The sequence below is a fragment of the Polistes canadensis genome, unplaced genomic scaffold (assembly GCF_001313835.1).
Source record: "Polistes canadensis isolate GaletaPanama2010 unplaced genomic scaffold, ASM131383v1 scaffold_14, whole genome shotgun sequence".
Classification (NCBI taxonomy): Eukaryota; Metazoa; Arthropoda; class Insecta; order Hymenoptera; family Vespidae; genus Polistes; species Polistes canadensis.
The window spans coordinates 570,891-589,536 of record NW_014569561.1 but is presented as its reverse complement, the minus strand read 5'-3'; the positions used below and the strand labels follow the sequence as shown (position 1 = coordinate 589,536).

The 18,646-nt window shown below is 36.4% G+C and overlaps 2 protein-coding genes and 1 long non-coding RNA gene across 3 annotated transcripts in view; all 3 read left to right on the top strand.

Moving 5' to 3' along the window:
* Positions 1-9,186, top strand: part of LOC106793449 (eukaryotic translation initiation factor 5B) — a 32,640-nt gene extending 23,454 nt beyond the window's left edge. Inside the window, exons 15-16 of the mRNA XM_014760383.1 lie at positions 2,458-2,619; positions 6,646-9,186. Of these exons, the coding sequence (XP_014615869.1) occupies positions 2,458-2,619; positions 6,646-6,753 (270 nt within the window). The 3' untranslated portion in view covers positions 6,754-9,186. The remainder of the gene's footprint in view (positions 1-2,457; positions 2,620-6,645) is intronic.
* Positions 9,187-12,457: 3,271 nt separating this feature from the next.
* LOC106793451 lies at positions 12,458-17,013 on the top strand. Its single transcript, XR_001382422.1, has 2 exons — positions 12,458-13,123; positions 13,395-17,013. It is a non-coding gene; the product is annotated as an uncharacterized LOC106793451 (long non-coding RNA).
* Positions 17,014-17,289: 276 nt separating this feature from the next.
* The window catches only part of LOC106793419 (mucin-5AC), a 20,860-nt gene continuing 19,503 nt past the window's right edge, over positions 17,290-18,646 (top strand). The window contains exons 1-2 of the mRNA XM_014760319.1: positions 17,290-17,293; positions 17,948-18,418. Coding sequence (XP_014615805.1) covers positions 17,290-17,293; positions 17,948-18,418 — 475 coding nt within the window. The remainder of the gene's footprint in view (positions 17,294-17,947; positions 18,419-18,646) is intronic.

Genomic DNA, 18,646 nt, shown 5'->3' with positions numbered 1-18,646 from the left:
ATTTATATATTAGAAAGTTGGATTTTATTTTGAAGAGAGTATTTTTGTTATATCGTGATGATTTGTTAAACTTTTGAGAGAAAAGTTGAATTATGTTCATTTATAAATAGATAGAGATTCGAGTTGAATCGTTGATTTATTAAAATAATAAATGTTAGAAAATATAAATAGTATATATAAATAAGTGAATGTTAGAAAAAATATGTTTGCTATTCATTTGATTGGAATTTTGTTTATTTAACTCAATTATATCTTTTTTTTCTTAAAAGCTGTATATTTATTTTTATATTTGTCTTTATAATCGTAAAAATGTATTATTTCATGTGGTCAAGATTTATTTTTTTTTTTTTTTTTAAGAGTATTAGTTATATTAGGCTGATTCATAAATTTATAGATTCGAGTTAGATTAAGTCGATCCATAAATAAATAGATTAAAGTTAGTATTCGAGTTAGATTCATTGAATTACACATTCGCGTTAGGATATAATTAATCCATAGATCTATAGATTATAGTTAGATAGAGATAATCCATAGATCCATAGATTAAGGTTAGATTAAATTGATCCATAGATTAAAATAAGATACTGTTGATTCATATATCCATGCTCTCTCAAGTTAGATCGAGTTGATCCATAGATTCATAAAGCAAAGTTAGATCGAGTTGACCCATAGTTCCATGATTCAATTTAGATCAAGTTGATCCATAAATTCATAGATTCGAGTTAGATCGAATTTAACCAAGTAACAATAAAAGAGGAATCATGTATACGAGTTAGATAAAGTTGATTCATAAATAATTGTTTTCAAAAATAACACATTTTACTACAATAATAGCTTACAATTATTTTTATATCATAGCAATAAATTTTCATAATTTTTTTTATAAGATAGAATATTCCTATTCACTATTGTTTACTTCATAATAAACTATAATTATTATGACACTTATTTATGAATCAACTTATTGTTTGAACACTTCAGAACAGTAATATATTTCATTACAGATTTAACACACATATAACAAAATCTAATTAATCTTATAAATTAAAGAACAATAATATATTTACAAATTATTAATTATTATTTATTTACGAATCAATATTTAATTATATTCAATTATAGTAATACGTTTTATTACAAAATCTTTCTTTATTTATTTACGGAAAATAGAAATTGTGTGTTCGTAAAGGTTTAACACACATATAACAAAATCTAATTAATCTTAAATTAAAGAACAAATATATATTTACAAATTATTAATTATTATTTATTTACGAATCAATATTTCATTATATTCAATTATAGTAATACGTTTTATTACAAAATCTTTCTTTATTTATTTACGGAAAATAGAAATTGTGTGTTGGTAAAGGTTCTTAATCTTGAATGAAGAAGAAAAAAATGGTGAAATAAGAAAATGTTAAAAGAGAGCAGCAATGGGTGTAAAGACAAAGAGAATGTGCACCTTAGCAACGAACCAAGAAGTTCTCGCAATGCGTTCAAACCGAATACGATCGAGTGGGCATAGCGCGTTGCTCTTAGCGTGGGTTTCGGAATACACGAGCAGACATATCCGAGCGGTCATTGTCCACCGATTGGCTGCGAGACTAGTCCTATACGGGCCGTACCATGTACTGCCCACAGACTTCCTCCTTTTTTTACACCTTGCCTCCTCTTTCTTTCTCGTTTTCTATCTCTTTCTCAAGCGTTTCCCCCATATCTTTCCAACGCACGAGTTACAACAATCTTTTTTCAACGATCACAAAATCTCGAACTTTAAAATCAACTAGATTCATCCATAAACGCGAACGAATTTTTCTATTCCTCAGAGGAATGATAATAAATTTATTGATAATAAAAAAGAAAGGAAAAATTAGGATCCGAGTTATACAGAAATTTGTTAACTCTGTAAATGACTAATAATTTCGGTAAATTAATTAGTAATATACTAACTATCCAAGACATAGTTACATTTTAGGTTTATAAACTAAAAAATATTTGATATAGTTTTAATTGCAAGAAAAAAATAAAATATAACTAATAATTTTTAACATAATTCTTGTTTGTTTTTTATTCTACTCCTTGTGTAGATTTTCAAACTACTAAATTAGCTAAATTTCAAACCATTGAAGTTTTGCGTAGCTTGGCCTCTCAATTGAATTATTAATTTTTTTTTTTTTAAGATATTTTTTGTTCTCATTTTTCTTCTCTTATGAATTATTTTATGACGTGTACGTATAACACGTATCTACACGCTCGTATATAACCGAAGGGAAACGCATAATTCTGCTCGTTTCCGCCAACCTGATGTTGGCAGGCGTCGCCAGCTGAATAAAAACAAAAACATCTGCGCATTTTTCTCTTTCATTTATATTATTTCAAACGATTTTACAAAAAATCCATATTTTATTTTTATTTGATTTTAATCAGAATATTATTGATCTTGTATTTTTTCAGTTCGTCGAATTAGGTATTGTTTCTAGTATAGAATACAATTACAAATCAGTGGAATCGGCTCGGAAGGGACAGGAAGTGTGTGTCAAGATCGAACCGATACCAGGCGAAGCACCGAAAATGTTCGGTCGTCATTTCGATGAAAAGGATTTCATCATTAGCAAGGTAAGCATATTGAAAAATATTTTTTTCTTTTAAACTTTATCAAGACCTTTGCTCTAAAATATATATACAACATTTATTTTAAATCCTATTAAAAAGATATTTTTATTTTCGTCATTAAAGAAAAGAATATAAAATTTTAATCAGAATTTTCTAATCGCAATACTAATTTCTCAATTTTTAGAAAATAAATATTTTATTATTTGTTCTTCTTAAAATTAAAAATTCGGTCTTGTGAAAAGGGTAGCAAAAACAAACCTCTCATTACCTTCTTATTTAACTCGTATATAACTTTTTGGATAGAATATAAAAATTAACAATAAAATTACGGCTAACATTTAGCGATACAGACAAAGATGTAAAAATGTTAATAATAAAAGATAAACACGATAGGAGGGTGGGGGCGGTGGAGGTAGGGCGAAAAAAAGGTAAAGAAAAAAAAAAGAGGCGAGGCGAGGCGAGGCTTTGGTTCGGTGCAAATTCGACTTACAATTAGTATGCAAGATCTGTATCAAAAAAGGAAGATGCACGTCCGGTGGCGATCAGCCGTCCGCCAGCACTTCCGGTCTTCGCAGAAGCTCGACGAGTCTCTTTCCTCTTTCCCTCCTCCATTCTCCATGCTTCCACTTATATCTCTTTTTCTTCTTCATCATCATCATCATCATCATCATCATCATTACCATCATTTTCTTTTTATTTTCTTCTTGGGGGCCCATCTTTTATCTTGTCAGAGAATAAGATATCTGTTAAAAATCAACGATGGTAGTGATTAGAGTGCAGGGGGTGTGGAGATGAGGTTGAAGTTGAAGTTGAAGTTGAGTTAAAAGGTAATGTGGTGGAGGGTAAAGTAGACTAGATATGGGGCCAACTAATTGGCAAGTAGAGAGACTTAAAAAATCGATACGTAACCAAATATGACATTTTAACACTTTACTGACCAGCCCCTCAGTCGCAGATACTGTTTTTCGGTTTACACCAGGGCTTCTTAAACTATGGGTCGGTCGCGACCCCAAACGGGGTCGCGTAGCAAAATTCTGCGGTCGCGAGAGATTTTAATGTCAAATATTTATATATACCAGTTTATAACATCACTAGAGTTGGCGGAATACAGTGGACTTGCAGCGTCTAGACACGTGCATTTGTTGAAGGTTTTGAGCTATCTCCACCGACAGCAGTAATATTTGTATGGGGTCGTCAAGAAACTCGCAATCATAAATGGGGTCGTGAATGACAAAAGTTTAAGAAGCCCTGGTCTACACTAATACACGGGAGTATCTGTGCGTTTCATATGTGCTCAGAGAAAATTTTCCGCTTTCTGTTATTACAGGATATATTAGGATATACAACACACATTACAGGATAGGATAATTAAATTTAATAAAATGTTGATAACAATAATATTACACAAGAGATTGTTCGGTAAGCGTTGGCAATAAAAAAAGCCGATTAATAGGTGATCGGTCGGTTGGTTAGCATTGTCGATTAAAAAAGCCGATTAATAGGCGATCGGTCAGTAAAGTGTTGAGAATGAAACGGACAATGAGATGTGTATTCTTCTATCGCAACAGCAACCAATGTCGTTTTCGTTGTGTTGTGTTGAATGCATCAGGGAAAAAATGCAGATCGTAATCAGCACCTATCGTAGAATCCACGATGATGGTGTGACTGACGAACGTAGTCTTTCTATCTCTCTCTTCACTTTGTTCGACTATTAGATTTCGTGGAAATCATTTCAAGCCTTCTTCTTAACTCCTTACTTTTGTTTCTATTCATTGTATTATTTATTTTCGGGTATTCTAGAAAGGTTTCATAATATTACAGATATTATATTGCTAATTAATTCCAATTATTTCCAATAAAATAAAATATTTGGAATGTTACGAGAGTGATCGAAGAAAAAAAATGGGAAATTTAAAAGTAAACCACTTTATTGTACTACCATCTTCTTCTTTTTTTTATTCGTGTGTTTTTTTTTTTCTATACTACTTTTTCCCAAGGTCCCAAGGAAGAAAACGGTATCACGTTGGTTCTTGGATACAGCAAAGTAAAATGAAAGAGAGAGGAAGAGAGAAAAGAAGAAGGTACATGTGGCGTGCCTGCCTAACTCTCTATCCTCTAGCCTCTCTCTCTCTCTCTCTTTTTTTTTCCTCTCTTTCCCCACTAAATTCCCCCTTACTCTCGGTGTATCTACGTCTCTTCCTCATCGTGCTTCAGGCACCTTTGTGCCGCTCGCTAGGCGAGCGGAAGTCGTCGTTACCGTTTGGTTCGTAGAATCAATTCCGGAAGTACCTTGTTCTCACGATGATTTGTGGTGCGACGACTTCGCACCCTCCTAGCACGTATACACACACACACACACACTTTCCCATTACATAGTCTCCAAATATTCTCCCTCTTACTCCCTCCTCTTATCTTCTTTACTCCTATGTAAAGGAAAATCCAATTATTTTCATCATTTTCTTTTATTCGATATAGAATTTGATCGATTATTCAAATCCATCAGGTGAAAGGGGGGGCTGAGTTTAGTCATTAACACGTGTTATTTAATTTTTGGTTTCTCTTACTTTGTTTTTTTTTTTTTTTTTTAAATCATAACGAATCATCTTTTTCTACCATAACTGATCGAGATATCTGCCCTGATTATTTAAGTTACAGTGATATTATCATTGTTCTGTACGATTAACCGTAAAATGTAATGGGGATCAATTTTGTTCGAAACACGGGCAACTCTGATTTACAATGTTAGAACTAATTTGATATTCACTGTTTTTTCGTGGAAAAATTTTCTAAATTGTTCTTATCGAGAATACGTGATAGATATATTCTCAAATGTGATGATTGTGATAAACAGAAAGAAAGAAATATATAGCAATATGTGTTTGTAAGGTTTAATTTGATGTATTTTAAGACTTTTTCGTAAAAAAGATTTTCTAATTTGTTCTTATCGGGAATGTGTGACATAATCAAACGACTGTTGAGATAAATAGAAGAGAGAGAAAAAAAAAAATAGAGAGAGAGAAATGTCAATGTTCGTGACTTCTTAACTCTCTCATCTCCTATCATTGTGATGATGTTCTACATTGTGTATTTCTTCTCTTCGTTGGATACATCTGCACGTTCGAAAGCTCGCATGCGTAGCGTAACGTAGTTGTCTGTGTAGTAGTAATAGTAGTAGTAGTAGTGTAATGTAGTTGAACGTAGTGCGAGAGTGCGAGAAGGTAAGACGAACAAACGAACAAATAAGTGAGAGAAATAGAGATGGTGTGGTGGGGAGCGAGTGAACGCGAACTGTGCGGTACGGGGCGGGGTAGGGGGGTTGAGAGAGGTAGAGAAGGGGCGTGGCTGCGTAAAACCACCATTGTGACCGATCCATGAATGAAACGGGACTTCCGGCCGAGAGTGGGGGCGGAAACAGTTGTAAAGCGTCACGTTACTGAATGAACCGTATGCGCTGCGAGAGAGAGAGAGAGAGAGCCATCTCTCTTTGGCGAAAAGTTATTCGAACGATTTTCGAAACTAGGGGAAAACGGATAATAACAAAATAATGTTCCTTGTGGAAAGATAAAAGGAAAGGAAAATCAAAAAAAAAAGAAAAGAATGGAAAAGTAGGAGAGAGAACGCTTAAAAAAAGGGAACGAACATCTTTTTTTTTTTGGAATTCCACAAATTCTTTCCTACTTTTTTTCTTTTCTTTTATTATAATATTTAATATATATACTAATTTTTAATATATATATTATATAATTATTGTTTAATATATATATATATATATTAATATATATATTAATTTTATTATTATATTATATTAACACGTCTTTCGTATATTTGATCGTTAATAAAAATTGTACAAAAATTTGCGAAAGAAATGAATTATTTTTGTAATGCGATAAAAATTTACAACTTGTAAACAAGTTTTTCTCGGCCTTTTTTAGAAAATATCGATAAACTTTTCGACACGCGCAATATGTTAATAATTCATAATTGTTCTTAATTAATTCTTTATGATGTTTGTTTTTGTATTTGTTACAGATAAGCAGACAAAGTATAGATGCCTGTAAGGATTACTTTAGGGACGATTTGTTGAAAACCGATTGGCAATTAATGGTCGAATTAAAGAAATTATTTCAAATACTTTAGGAAGACTCTTTCGAATTTGCGCCGATCCTCGCGCGCTAAACATACAATCAACCGGCTGGCCGATTCTTAAGGGACGACGAGACAATATTCAAAACACATATTTTTGCTCGACACAAAACTAGCACGCGAGAATAATATTATCATTATCATCGTCCTTGAGAATACATTACGAAGAAAAGAAACAAGAATAATATTTAATAACAATATTAATATAATAATTGTGTCATCGACGACGCCCAATGTCAAGACGACAATCATCCTCGAGTTCGTATTTTGAAAATCGTCCGATACAGAAATTTAAAAACTGAACGAGAAAAGAGAATAAAACAAATGAAGAAAAATACAAGAAATTAAAAAACCAACAAAGAGAGAAAGAGAGAGGAGATGATATCTTGTTTAATCTTTTTCTGTTATAATTCGTGTCGTATGTAAAATTGAATACTTCGGTCCCAATGATCGTCATCTTCATCATAATCACAATGATCAACGCGTCTTCGAAAATCAACGAAACTTTTCATTCGTACGTACATATTATACCTATCTTTCTCTCTCTCTTTCTTTCAGCCGACAAAAAATTAATGAATCCGTAAAATATGAAGGTGAAGAATCGAACGTGTATTAAGCATGAAAAGGAAGGTAAAAAAAACCGATCATAGTTGAAGAAATCGCGTATGCGTTTTTTTTTTTTTTTTTTTTCTCTACAAACATTCTCTATAAAACGCAAGCTTTCTTCGTGTCCTCCTCCTCTGACTGAGCAACAAGTTTCGTTCGGTATTGCTGTTGCTGTTTGCTGTTACTGCTGGCTCGATTCCCCGTTACGATTCGAATACACAGTTCTCGAGTCGAGTTTCTTGCGATCGGTGAATATATAGCTGCGTGTAGTTGTCTACTCTATTCGCTGAGAGAGAAAGAAAGAGAGAAAGAGAGAGAGAGAGAGAGAGAGAGAAAAAGAGGAAAGATTTTACTGGAAGAGGAGAAGACTTCTATCGTCTTCTCGTCAACTTGTATTTCTTTTTTCTTTCTCTCTCTCTCTCTCTATCTATCTATCTATCTCTTTATTTATCTTCGTCTACTTTTTCAATATGAAGGTGCCAACATGGTCGACGTTATTCATCCTCCTCCTCCTCCCCCCCGTCTCGCATATTTTCTTCCCCGTCGTATTCTTCGCTATTAAAGTTAGTTATAATCCTTAAAGAGACGGATAGACGCGATTTAGATAGAACGAATAATAAAAACTTCATCAAGAGTGAGTGAGAGAGAGAGAGAGAGAGAAAGAGAGAGAGAGTGAATACGCAAGTAAGTAAGAATGTAAATATATATGTGTGTGTATGTGTCGTACGGTCGTCGACCATAGTCTCCAACGAAACATATGGTACACACGACATACATCTCTCTCACTCTTTGAGAAACCGTATGTGAAGGAAATAAAAAAAAAAAAAATAAAATAATTAGAAAAAAATAAGAAAAAAGGAAAAGAATATGTAAGGAAAGGAATATGTAGGAGAATAAAAAAACGTAACGTTGGTTAAAACTCATTACATCGACAGTCAAATGAAAAGGATATAACAAATATAACGAACGACGATGTGGCGATGAAGAAAACCCGTGAAGAAGACCCGCGCGTTCGTGCCTTTTCTTCGTAGAGAAAAATAAAGATTAAGAGAGAAATACAAGGAAAGAAAGAAAGAAAGAGAGAGAAAGAAGTAAAGCTTGAGGAGTCGTCGTTGCGCGTCGGACTCGCCTATAAAACTTGCCTTGATACTCACGATCATTCTTGGAAGAGAGGAGCGTGTCTGGTATAAATTCTCTTCGACGTATTTCCGGTTTTGTCGCCTAAGAACGCACGTATGAGTCCAAAGGATAAAGCGAGAAAGCGAGGAACCAAGCAAGTAAAAAAGAAAGAGAGAGAGAGAGAACAAATCGGATAGAAAAAGTAAGAAGAAGGGGGATAGAAAAATAGATAGCTCGAAAGACAGGGTGTGCTTGTGCATGCATGTACGTTTGTATGTGTTGTTTTGCGTGTGTTATTTGCGCGCGAGAGAAAGAGAGACATAAGAAATCAAAGAATCGATATGACTGTAGAAAAAAAAAAAAAGAAGAAAGAAATGCAAACTTTATGTCGAATAATAAATGCAAGAGAAATGATACAAAATAATATGAATCTTATAAAATGAAATCACTGTTTAAATATGCATAATAATAATAATTTAAAAGAAATCATATAAAAGGAAGATCTTGGAAGCGGATGATTAAGACATGGAGAGAAGGAACGGGGTTGGGTGGGTAAGAAGAAGAAGTAAATTGATGAAACAAAAAAAAAAGGAATTAACGTGTTTTATATATGTACTCCCTTTGTATAAATCAACCAAGTAAATTAATGCGAGGATAATAATAAAGAGTACGTGTTTCGCAATAAAATGATGCATCTATATATTTGTATATACTTTATATTTATTCACTCTACCAGTACTATAGATTAAGATTTTACATAAAAAATAATTGCAAAATATGCGGGAATGAATGAAATAAATACGAAGGTGAGTTGAAAAGTTTTCAATAAGGTAATAATCATTTGAGTCAACTTTTTATTATTATTTTCTAAAATTGTCAAATAATTGAAATGCTATAATATTATAATGTATTAGTTGGCAGTAGGAAAATGTTTGTTTTGGAGTAAAACGTAACGTTTGCTCGATTGGCACAAACATCCACCACCCTTTTCAACATTCGAATCTTTTTCACCTTCTTGTAGTTGTCAACACTTGCATCGAACGAGAACTTCTTCAGGAAATCGATTGGCTAGATAAACACGTATGGTTTCTCGATTGCTAGCTAGCTAGCTAGCTAGCTATACTATTGCTACTTCGAGATTGTTATTCGAGAATGAACGAACGGATGTCCGTTGTCGTTGTCGTCATCGTTGACGTTGAGATCACGTCGTTCATTCTTGGCCAAGCTTACAACGAATTAGATTATGTAAGTCATTTGTGCTGCTAATTATGATAGTGGACTAATTGTATGTCGAGATATTGATAACATTGATCTTTTACGATTTATATTTTAGATTCATTTTATTAATATCATAATAAAAATATATCTTACGATATATATTTTGTATTACAAAAATATATTTACGTGACATTAAATTAATTTTATTTTTATTTTTTTGTTAACTCAACCAAGTGTCTCACGTAATTAAATTAATTCATTAGTTGATTAATGTAACTGAACTATTTTTCTATTTTTTCTTTTTATTTTCATCTTTCTGTATATTTTTTCTTTTTTCTTTTTTCTGTTTCTTTATGAAAACTCCGTCAGTTTCCTGTATTTTTCTCTGTTTTATTTTACATTTTATTAGAAAATAAAAAGAAAGAGAGAGAGAATTGATAGCTAACCGTGACTATTAAAGTATACAAGTAAACGTCGAACGCGAACAAGTTATGCACGCGCTAGACCGTTGCAACTGACCGAGTAAAATGTGATTACCGGCGGAAATGGTACACGCCGTTCGTGTTGTTCCATTTAACTACGATGCGAGAAAAACATTGAGATCTGAATTTAGTTCTCTTCTCGAATTATTCTCTCTAAATGAAAGATATTTTCTCGATACTATTATCTTCATTCGAGTGAGTTCAATGAGATCTAATCGTTAAAAAAAAATATAGTCAAATAACAAGTAGTAGACAAAAACAATCTTATCTCCACTACAATAATCCAACAATCATCATCCACACATCTCAATTTGATTTATTTTCATTTTATTTCAATTCCTCTTTTTTTTATTCACAAGAAAATTACCGTGAAATAATGAACTCGATTAAAATTGACTTATATTATTTTTTGACACATTGATTTTCACATTTGACAGTCACTTCCGAGATACAAAATTATCATTATTATAATTGATATCAATGAAAAATATTATCCCAACGATAAAAAAAAAAAAATAAAGAAGAAGAAGAGTAAAGTGTAGTAAATAGTAAAAGAGAGAAAAAAAAAAATAATCGTGCGGTTTGTGCCCATTGCTGGAACGCTCGGAATATATGCCGTGTCCTTGCTGCGAGAGAAGAACCAAGAGAGAGAGAAAAAGAGAGAGAGAGAGAGCAGCAAGTCGGCATGGCACGGCTCGCTCAATGAACACACGTCATTTCGAGTCATTCATGCGACTGCAAGTTATCCCTCTCTCCTTGTCTATATGTGACATACGCGCGTACACGTATCCGGCATATCGTATATCCGTTTGTTTGTACGATTCCAAGTGTATGTTGTGTTGTTCATTGTGACTTAGGTCACGGGAGATCGCGTAGATAGAAGAGTAGTTACGTTCGTCCTTCTACGTATCCTCTCTTCACTCCACTACCCAGCCCCTACCCCTCCCCCCCACCTCCCATCACCTCCCTCTCTTTTACTATCTTTAATCCTACATATATATATATATATATATATGGTTCTCTCTCTCTTTCTTTCTCTTTCTCTCTCTTTCGATTCTTCTCTACAATTATATGTATATATATATATATGTATTTCTAAATAACTCTTCGATTTAGTATTTACTTTTCTCATTCACGCCAAGAAGAGATATTATGCTAGTTTTTTTTTATTTTCTAGGAACGTATGGATTTTCTCTCTCCTTCTTTACTTCTCTTTTTATATATATATATATATATATATATATTTCTCTCTCTTACTAAAGGAGACGTCATAAAGAATCGACTCGAGTCGAGTTCTAAAAGCAGAAATCTCGAAGCCACGAACCGGAAACGATAAGAGACCCAACACGACCATGATTTTTCTCTTTTTCTTTTTATTTTTCTATTATACTTTTACATATTTTTTATTTATCATATTACCGTGTGCAACACTTTTCATTTCAATTGCATTCAAATATTTAATTCATCGCAGATTTGGTTTTTTATTTATTATTACGTGATAAGTATATCGTTCGGTCTTCTTTTTTTTTGTTTTAAATTGTTTTCGTAACTAATTTAGATGCATGAAAATAGAAAAATAATGCGCGAACTTTAATTTGTGCGTGTATGTGTGTGATATGAAGTAAAAAAAGTAGAAAGAAGAGAAATGTTTAGCGCGTACACGTAATTTTCTCTCTCATTTTCTCTTAAATAACGGCTTCTTTACGATCCGCCTGCGCGTTGCGGTTAATTAGGCAATTAAACCGCACAATTCCTGAAAGCGATGCCACGAAGATACACCCGATGAAATCCACGATTGTTCTTTTTCCCTCGATGTACCGCCACTTCCCTCTATATCTTTCTTTCTTTTTCTCTCTCTCTTTCTCTCTCTTTCTATGTCTCTCCATATATCTTTCCTTCTTAGAATAGTCGAGTAATTGGATGACCTTTCGTCATGTACCAAGTATAAATATTCAAAAAGTATGTCATTTTAAAACGCTTCCAACTATACAATTGATAAGAATGTCACACAGATCCGTACTGTTTCTTTACATGATTCTACATGATTTTTATAGATAATTTAATTAATTAATTTAAGAGCTCTTCAAATCGAAAACAACTCAAACTAACTTACACATACACAGATATATATATACACATAAATGCATACATAAATTTATATATAGATTCATACGACATACATTCATTCATACATATATACAAATATATACATGTCCATTAATACAAACATATAAATACATATTAGATGCATGCATATATACACATATGCATTCGTATGTATGAATGCATATGTGTATATACTCATATTTATATATAAATATAATATATAAACGATAAGTAGTAACACACGAAGCACCAAGAAAGGAGAACGAGGAAAGGTGACGGCGGGGGACGAAGGGGAGGATAATCGTACATCGTGAAAGGGTGAACGAGGGGAGAGGGGAATAGAACGTTTCCACACCGGATATCCTCCCGAGGGAAACGGTGCACGCGATTCGCATTGCCACGCCCGTAGTAGTATATATGTTGTGTTTCTTTTACACATCCTAGGTTAGACGAATAACAGTAAAGGATCCAGTTTACCGTCATTTATAAACTATAGCGTGTTTTAAAGTTACAAATTTGTATTCACGATCAACAAAAAACTTAGGAGGAAAAGATTGATCCATTTATATTCTCGACGGATGAAAGAATATCGTAAGTTATGTTTTTAAGGTGAAATCAATATCGATCATAAAGGAGATAAGTTTCGAAACGTCATCATCATCTTCTTTGTTTGTTAGTCTCGATCATTCGAGTGGTCACAATATAAGGCAGGTTCATACATTGGTATCGAATTCACTAAGAACTGAGAGAGATAAAGAGAGAAAGTAATTCAATACTCTCTATAAGGACCTTGAGTACCTTCCCATGAATGCGCATACACGTATATACATAGCGTAAGTATATGCATATGCATTATGTGTATGAATATTATACGTGTTTCAGGCGTATATGGTAGCTAGACTCTTTGATTGTGTCTTCTTTTTATTAGATATAGCGAGATGATTTGTGAACCATCTCGTATCTCATTCTATTACAAAGAACAACATTTTTCATCGTTCTTTTTTTATTTTTTATTTTATTTTAAAATAATTATTTTAATGTAATTTAAACTAGGAGATAATAATAAATATATACAGATTATTAATGATATTTTGTTTACTCTAGATGCTAATGATTAAGTAGAATGTTGAATTCCGTGAGTATTCTTTTTTTTTCTCTCAGTCTCTCACCCCTACTGTTCGTTTTCATCTTTCAAACAAAATTGCAATGAAGATAGAAAGAAAATAAGATATAGAAGACGATAATTCAAAGGTGGAATAAAGAAAGAACGAACGGTTTACGTTCGCAGTCTGGCTTAGAACGGACGGCACGAAAGATACGTGCGTGCACGGAACGAAAGACGGAGCCAAATGGAACAGAGCGAAAGAGAGAAAGAAAGAGAGGAAAGGAAAGAACCTAAGAGTTGTAAAATGAGAACGACGAGGACGTAAGAGGATGTAGTCGACGGACGTTTACGAAGAGAACCGAGTATCCCCGACATGTGGGGAAAGCTTAGTCGGTGTAGAGAGAAGAAGAAGACACAAGGGATTATTTCTCTTCGCCAATTATTTTTCGACTTTTAACGTATTGTGCAACACACAACGAAATTAACAATGTTATTATTATATTTCGATTTTATATTAATACAAAGCCAAATATTTGTATTATCTATTTTTCTTGTATTAAAAAAAAAAAAATGTATTTAACAATAAGTATATATATGAATAAAAAAAGAAGCGAGAAAAATCGTGAAGATTAGCGAAAAAAAAAACAAGATAGATCGGATATTAAAGGGTACCGATGAGCTTTTGGGCCGGCCCTGGCAAGCACAATACCGAGTATGAATGAAGTATCGTGTCTGGCTGGGTAGAGGGGAAAGAGAGAGAAAAAATTGTGCGGTGTTTCGCGGCGTTGTGAGGTTGTATTGCGGGCGGTAAACTGGTGACGCTCGTTGATGTTTGGTGCGCATGCGCGCAAAAGTATACGAACGTACTCCCCTCTCTCTCTCTTCCATCCCCTCGCGTATCGGCCGCAGAGGAGGCACCACCGCACGTTCGAGTTTCGCGGCATACAGGGCACAGCAGGAATGAACAACAGGAGAATCCGCAATGCATTGCAATGTTGAGCAGCAGTGTTGAGTGTAGCCGGCTGCATCCAGAAAGAGAGAAAGAGATAGGGAAGGAGAATAGAGGGAAAGGAAAAGGAACGGATATAGTCATTTTTACGCGCTGAAAGTCGCATCGTTTGTGGATATATCGAGTCCTCGAGTATTAGTAGACCGCCATGTTATTTGGTAACAGGTCGATCATCGAATCGAGAAAAGATAAACTTTTTAGATAAGGAATTCATTTTGATCAACGTAACGCGAACGGAATAGGAGATGAAAATATAATATAGAGAAACGATCAATCAGGTAAATGAAAAATTGTTAGTAGGGTTCCGTTTGCTGCTTGAAGAGAGAATATATACATAACTACGTGCCTGGACCGCACGAGCTATGGCAACATGGCTGCCAACGAGAGAACTAGCTGAATCTTTCTCGCTCGTTTCGTTGTCTCTTTCGCGCGTGGGAGACTATGTTATTTCTTTTTCTATCACCGTAACTTGACGCAAGCCAGATTGGCCTCTCTCTCTCTCTCTCTTATTTCTTATCTTTTATTTTTCTTCGATTCTTTCTCTCCCTCTTCATCTTTTTTTTTCCTTTTGCCCTTTCGAGAAGCTCATTCTTTCCCGATCTTTCTCCCACTTGGTTGATCTCTTTCTCTCTCTCTCTCTCTCATTCTCTCAGCTACTGGTGTTAACGACGGATAGACGTCTCTCGGCGGTCGTCCCGCGCGTGCCCTCACGTGAGCTCGTTCGGTCGCATACACTTGCGTGTATGCGTGTGTATGCGTGCGTGCGTGCGTGCGTGTGGTCGGTCAATAGAAAAAAGCAAAAACATAGAAGTAGCACGGTGTTACCCTGCAACGAAGGCGCGAAACACAACGCCAATCGGCCACGCACGTACACCCCGTATCGCGTTCTACTCTAAAGGAGAAAAAGAATAAGATAGAAAGAGAGAGAGAGAGAGAGAAAGATCTTTCTTTTCTCGCGGTGGTGTCGTCACGGCGCGAGCGCGAGCGCGCTTGTTACATCTTGTTTGTGTTACTATACTCATGGTCGGCAGAGAGTCTTTCGTCAGAAGCGGAAGATAACACGGCAAAGTAGATTTCGGTGATTCGATAAGAAATTGCGGAAAAGGAGAAAGGAAGAAATAAAGAGAAAGAGAGATATATATATATATATATATATAGAGAGAGAGAGAGAGAGAGATCGGAGGGCGAACAGAGCGCGTGCGACGTACCTGGCTGCGCCGGTGGCAGTCTCGATCTTGCGGTCGGACGAGCTCCGTCGTCCTCCTCGTTTTCGTTGTCGTCGTCGTCGAATTGTTGCTGTTGTTGTTGTTGTTCTTGTTAAAACGCAGCGTCGTTCTTGCTTTGGCTTTTCCTTATCATCATCATCATCATCATTGTTGTCGTCGTCGTCGTCGTCGTTGTATCGTGTCGTCGTTGTTTTCTTCGTCATCATCATCATCATCGCGACGAAATTAAAAATACGCGTGTAGAAAAGGGAAAAAAAAAAGATATAAAAATAGAAAGAGAAGGAAGGAAGGAAGAATGCGTGTCAGAGAGAACAGCGAGCAATACTATCTTCTGCTCGTTGACGATCCACCAGCGAGAAGATCGGCGACGGTGGTGGTAGAACCTCGTCGTTGCCGTACCTCGTTCGTAGAGGTACGAACCGCGTGACACGAATGCGGGAGTGTGAAAGAAAAGAAGAAGAGAAGGGAAAAGGTATATCTAGCCGCATGCGTGCAAAGAGGATAGAACGGGCTGGTTATTTCTGTGGAGAGTATAGGGGAAACCGCCCGTATAAAATAAGCAGTGAATGAAGGAGCCTGTTTACTGGCAGACGACCTACGCGAGATTCGGTCGACTCTCTCTCTCTCTCTCTCTTTCTCTTTCTCTTTTTCTCTATCCCTTCCCCTCTCTATCTCTCTCTCTCTTCTTCTCGATAATAATCCTCGTCTTCTTCATCGTCGTCATTGCGTCGTCGATACAGACACTGCCGCTGCCGCTGCCGCCGCCGCCGTCGTCGTCGTCACGAATACGCTGCTGTTTGGCAGAGCGAGAGAGAGAGTGCGCTGCGAGCGAGAGAGTACTGCTAGGGAGGGGTGAGCGAGGGACCGAGCGAGCGAAAGAGAAAGAGAGAGAGAGAGAGAGAGATAGAGAGAGAAAAAGAAAGAAAGAATCGTTGGCCGGAGTGAGAGCCGCGCGCGTGTCTTGGCTCAGTGCTCGAGGAGAAGCCGCAGAGCGTCGGTCGTTATTGGAACGTAAGGCGCGTGTGTCGCTCGTAAGTTTGTTCGTTCGTTCGTTCGTTCGTTCCTTCTTCAATCTCTACTAACGTTGTTATTTCGTTGTCGTCTCGTGCTTCTACGTATTACTGCTAAAGAATAATAAAAAAGGAAAGAGATAGAGATAAATAGAGAGAAAGAAAAGGAACATTTCTATTCGTCGTTTATATGTTTGACGATCCACGTTCGTTCGGTCTGCTTCTTCTTCTCTCTTTCTTTTTAACGTGTGCGCTGCGCGATCTACACGACACGATACGACCGTATATACATTTTTCGAGAAACTTACATAGTACCAACCAACCAACTAACGACGTGTGTGCGCGGCCGACAGGATACCGAGAGTGAGAGAAAGAAAGAGAGCATAAGGAATATGAGATAGAGTGAGAAAGAAAGAGTGTTGGCAGGCAGAAGGAAAGGGAAAAAACGTGCCGCGAGGACGATCGGCGGTCGTCGTGTATACACTCTCGGGGACTCGTCTCGTCGTCTCGATTTGTTTCAACGTTGATCATCATCATCATCATCATCATCATCATCGTCGTCGTCGACGTCGGCGGCGGCGGCGGCTTTTCTTCTTCTTCTTCTTCTTCTTCTTCTTCATCGAGTGAAGAAGAGACGAAGGAAGTACGTATGTGTCAGCAGCGTGCAGTGACGTTGTGACGACTGCGGAAGGAGGAGAAAGGTGGAAGAAGGAGGAAAGATAAATCGCGCGAGTTTCTTCGAACTGCGTGCGAGAAGAGCTCGTGGTATAAGAGAGAAGAGGGGTAAGAAGAAGAGGAGGAGGAGTACGACGAGGAGGAGGAGGAGAAGGAAGAAAAAGAAGAAGAAAAAGGTGGAGGAGGAAGAAGCGGCGGCGGTGGAAGAGGGCGAGAAGGACGACGAAAACGAGGGAGAGGAGAAAAGAGAGAAACAGTAGTAGTAGTGTAGTAAAAGAAGAAGAAGAAGAGGAGGAGGAGGAGGAGGAGGAGGAAGAGGAGAGGAAGAAGAAGAAGAAGAAGACGAAGAAGACGAGCGCGGGAGTCGCGAAGCAGCGTCGAGACAACGACGGCAAGGAACTCCCTTGGTGGTGGTGTGGTGTGTTGTTACTGCTGCAATTTTATATTTTCTTTTACTTCCATTCGTTTGCTCTCTTTCTTTCTCTCTCTTTCTCTCTCTTTCTCTCTCTCTCTCTTTCTCTCTCTTTCATTTTTTTTTTGAATCTTATTATTTTCTCCTTCCTTTATTTTTCTTCATTTTCTTTCCAACGAAAAATTCATAATACTTTCTACTGGCGAAGTGAATTAATTAGACGATACTGTTAATAATCGTGGAAAAAAGGAAGAGAAGTGTTTTCATAAGAGAAGGAAGAAAGAAAGAAAGAAGTGTTTTAGTTGGTGCGCGAAAAAAAGTGTCGAAAGTGTGGATACCTTAAATTCAGAGTCGCGTTCGGCGCTGCCTCTGGCGGGTCTGGTGCTATCATCGTCGGCCCCACTGCCACCGGCGTTGCCCCCAAGACGACAACCTCCGACGACCCCCTGTCCCAATACCGGTGTGCTGTGCGGGCCGAGGACACAGCTGAAGACACCGCCGAGGACGACGAGGGCTACAACGGCGGCCCTAAAGACCTCGACGATTACAACAATAACAACAACGACAACAACAACAACAACAACGACGACGATAAACACAAACAAAACGACGTTGCCCGCAGCCCAACAAGGCGAGCCGTCCCTCGTACCGCCTCACTATCCTGCGCCTCCACGACCCCCGACTAGAAACGGTAAGTAACCAATGTTTTTTTTTTTCTTTAATTTTTTTTATTGCTATTTCCATTTCGTAGGATATAAACGCCCCGTTGCTTGCGTTCCACGAAGGGAGACACCAATGCTCGTTTTTCTTGTCTTTCTTTCTTTGCCATTTCATCTGTTCTCCCCTGTTTTTTTACTCCGAAATATTTAATTGAACCGGATAATACACAAAATGTATATACATATATATATATATATAT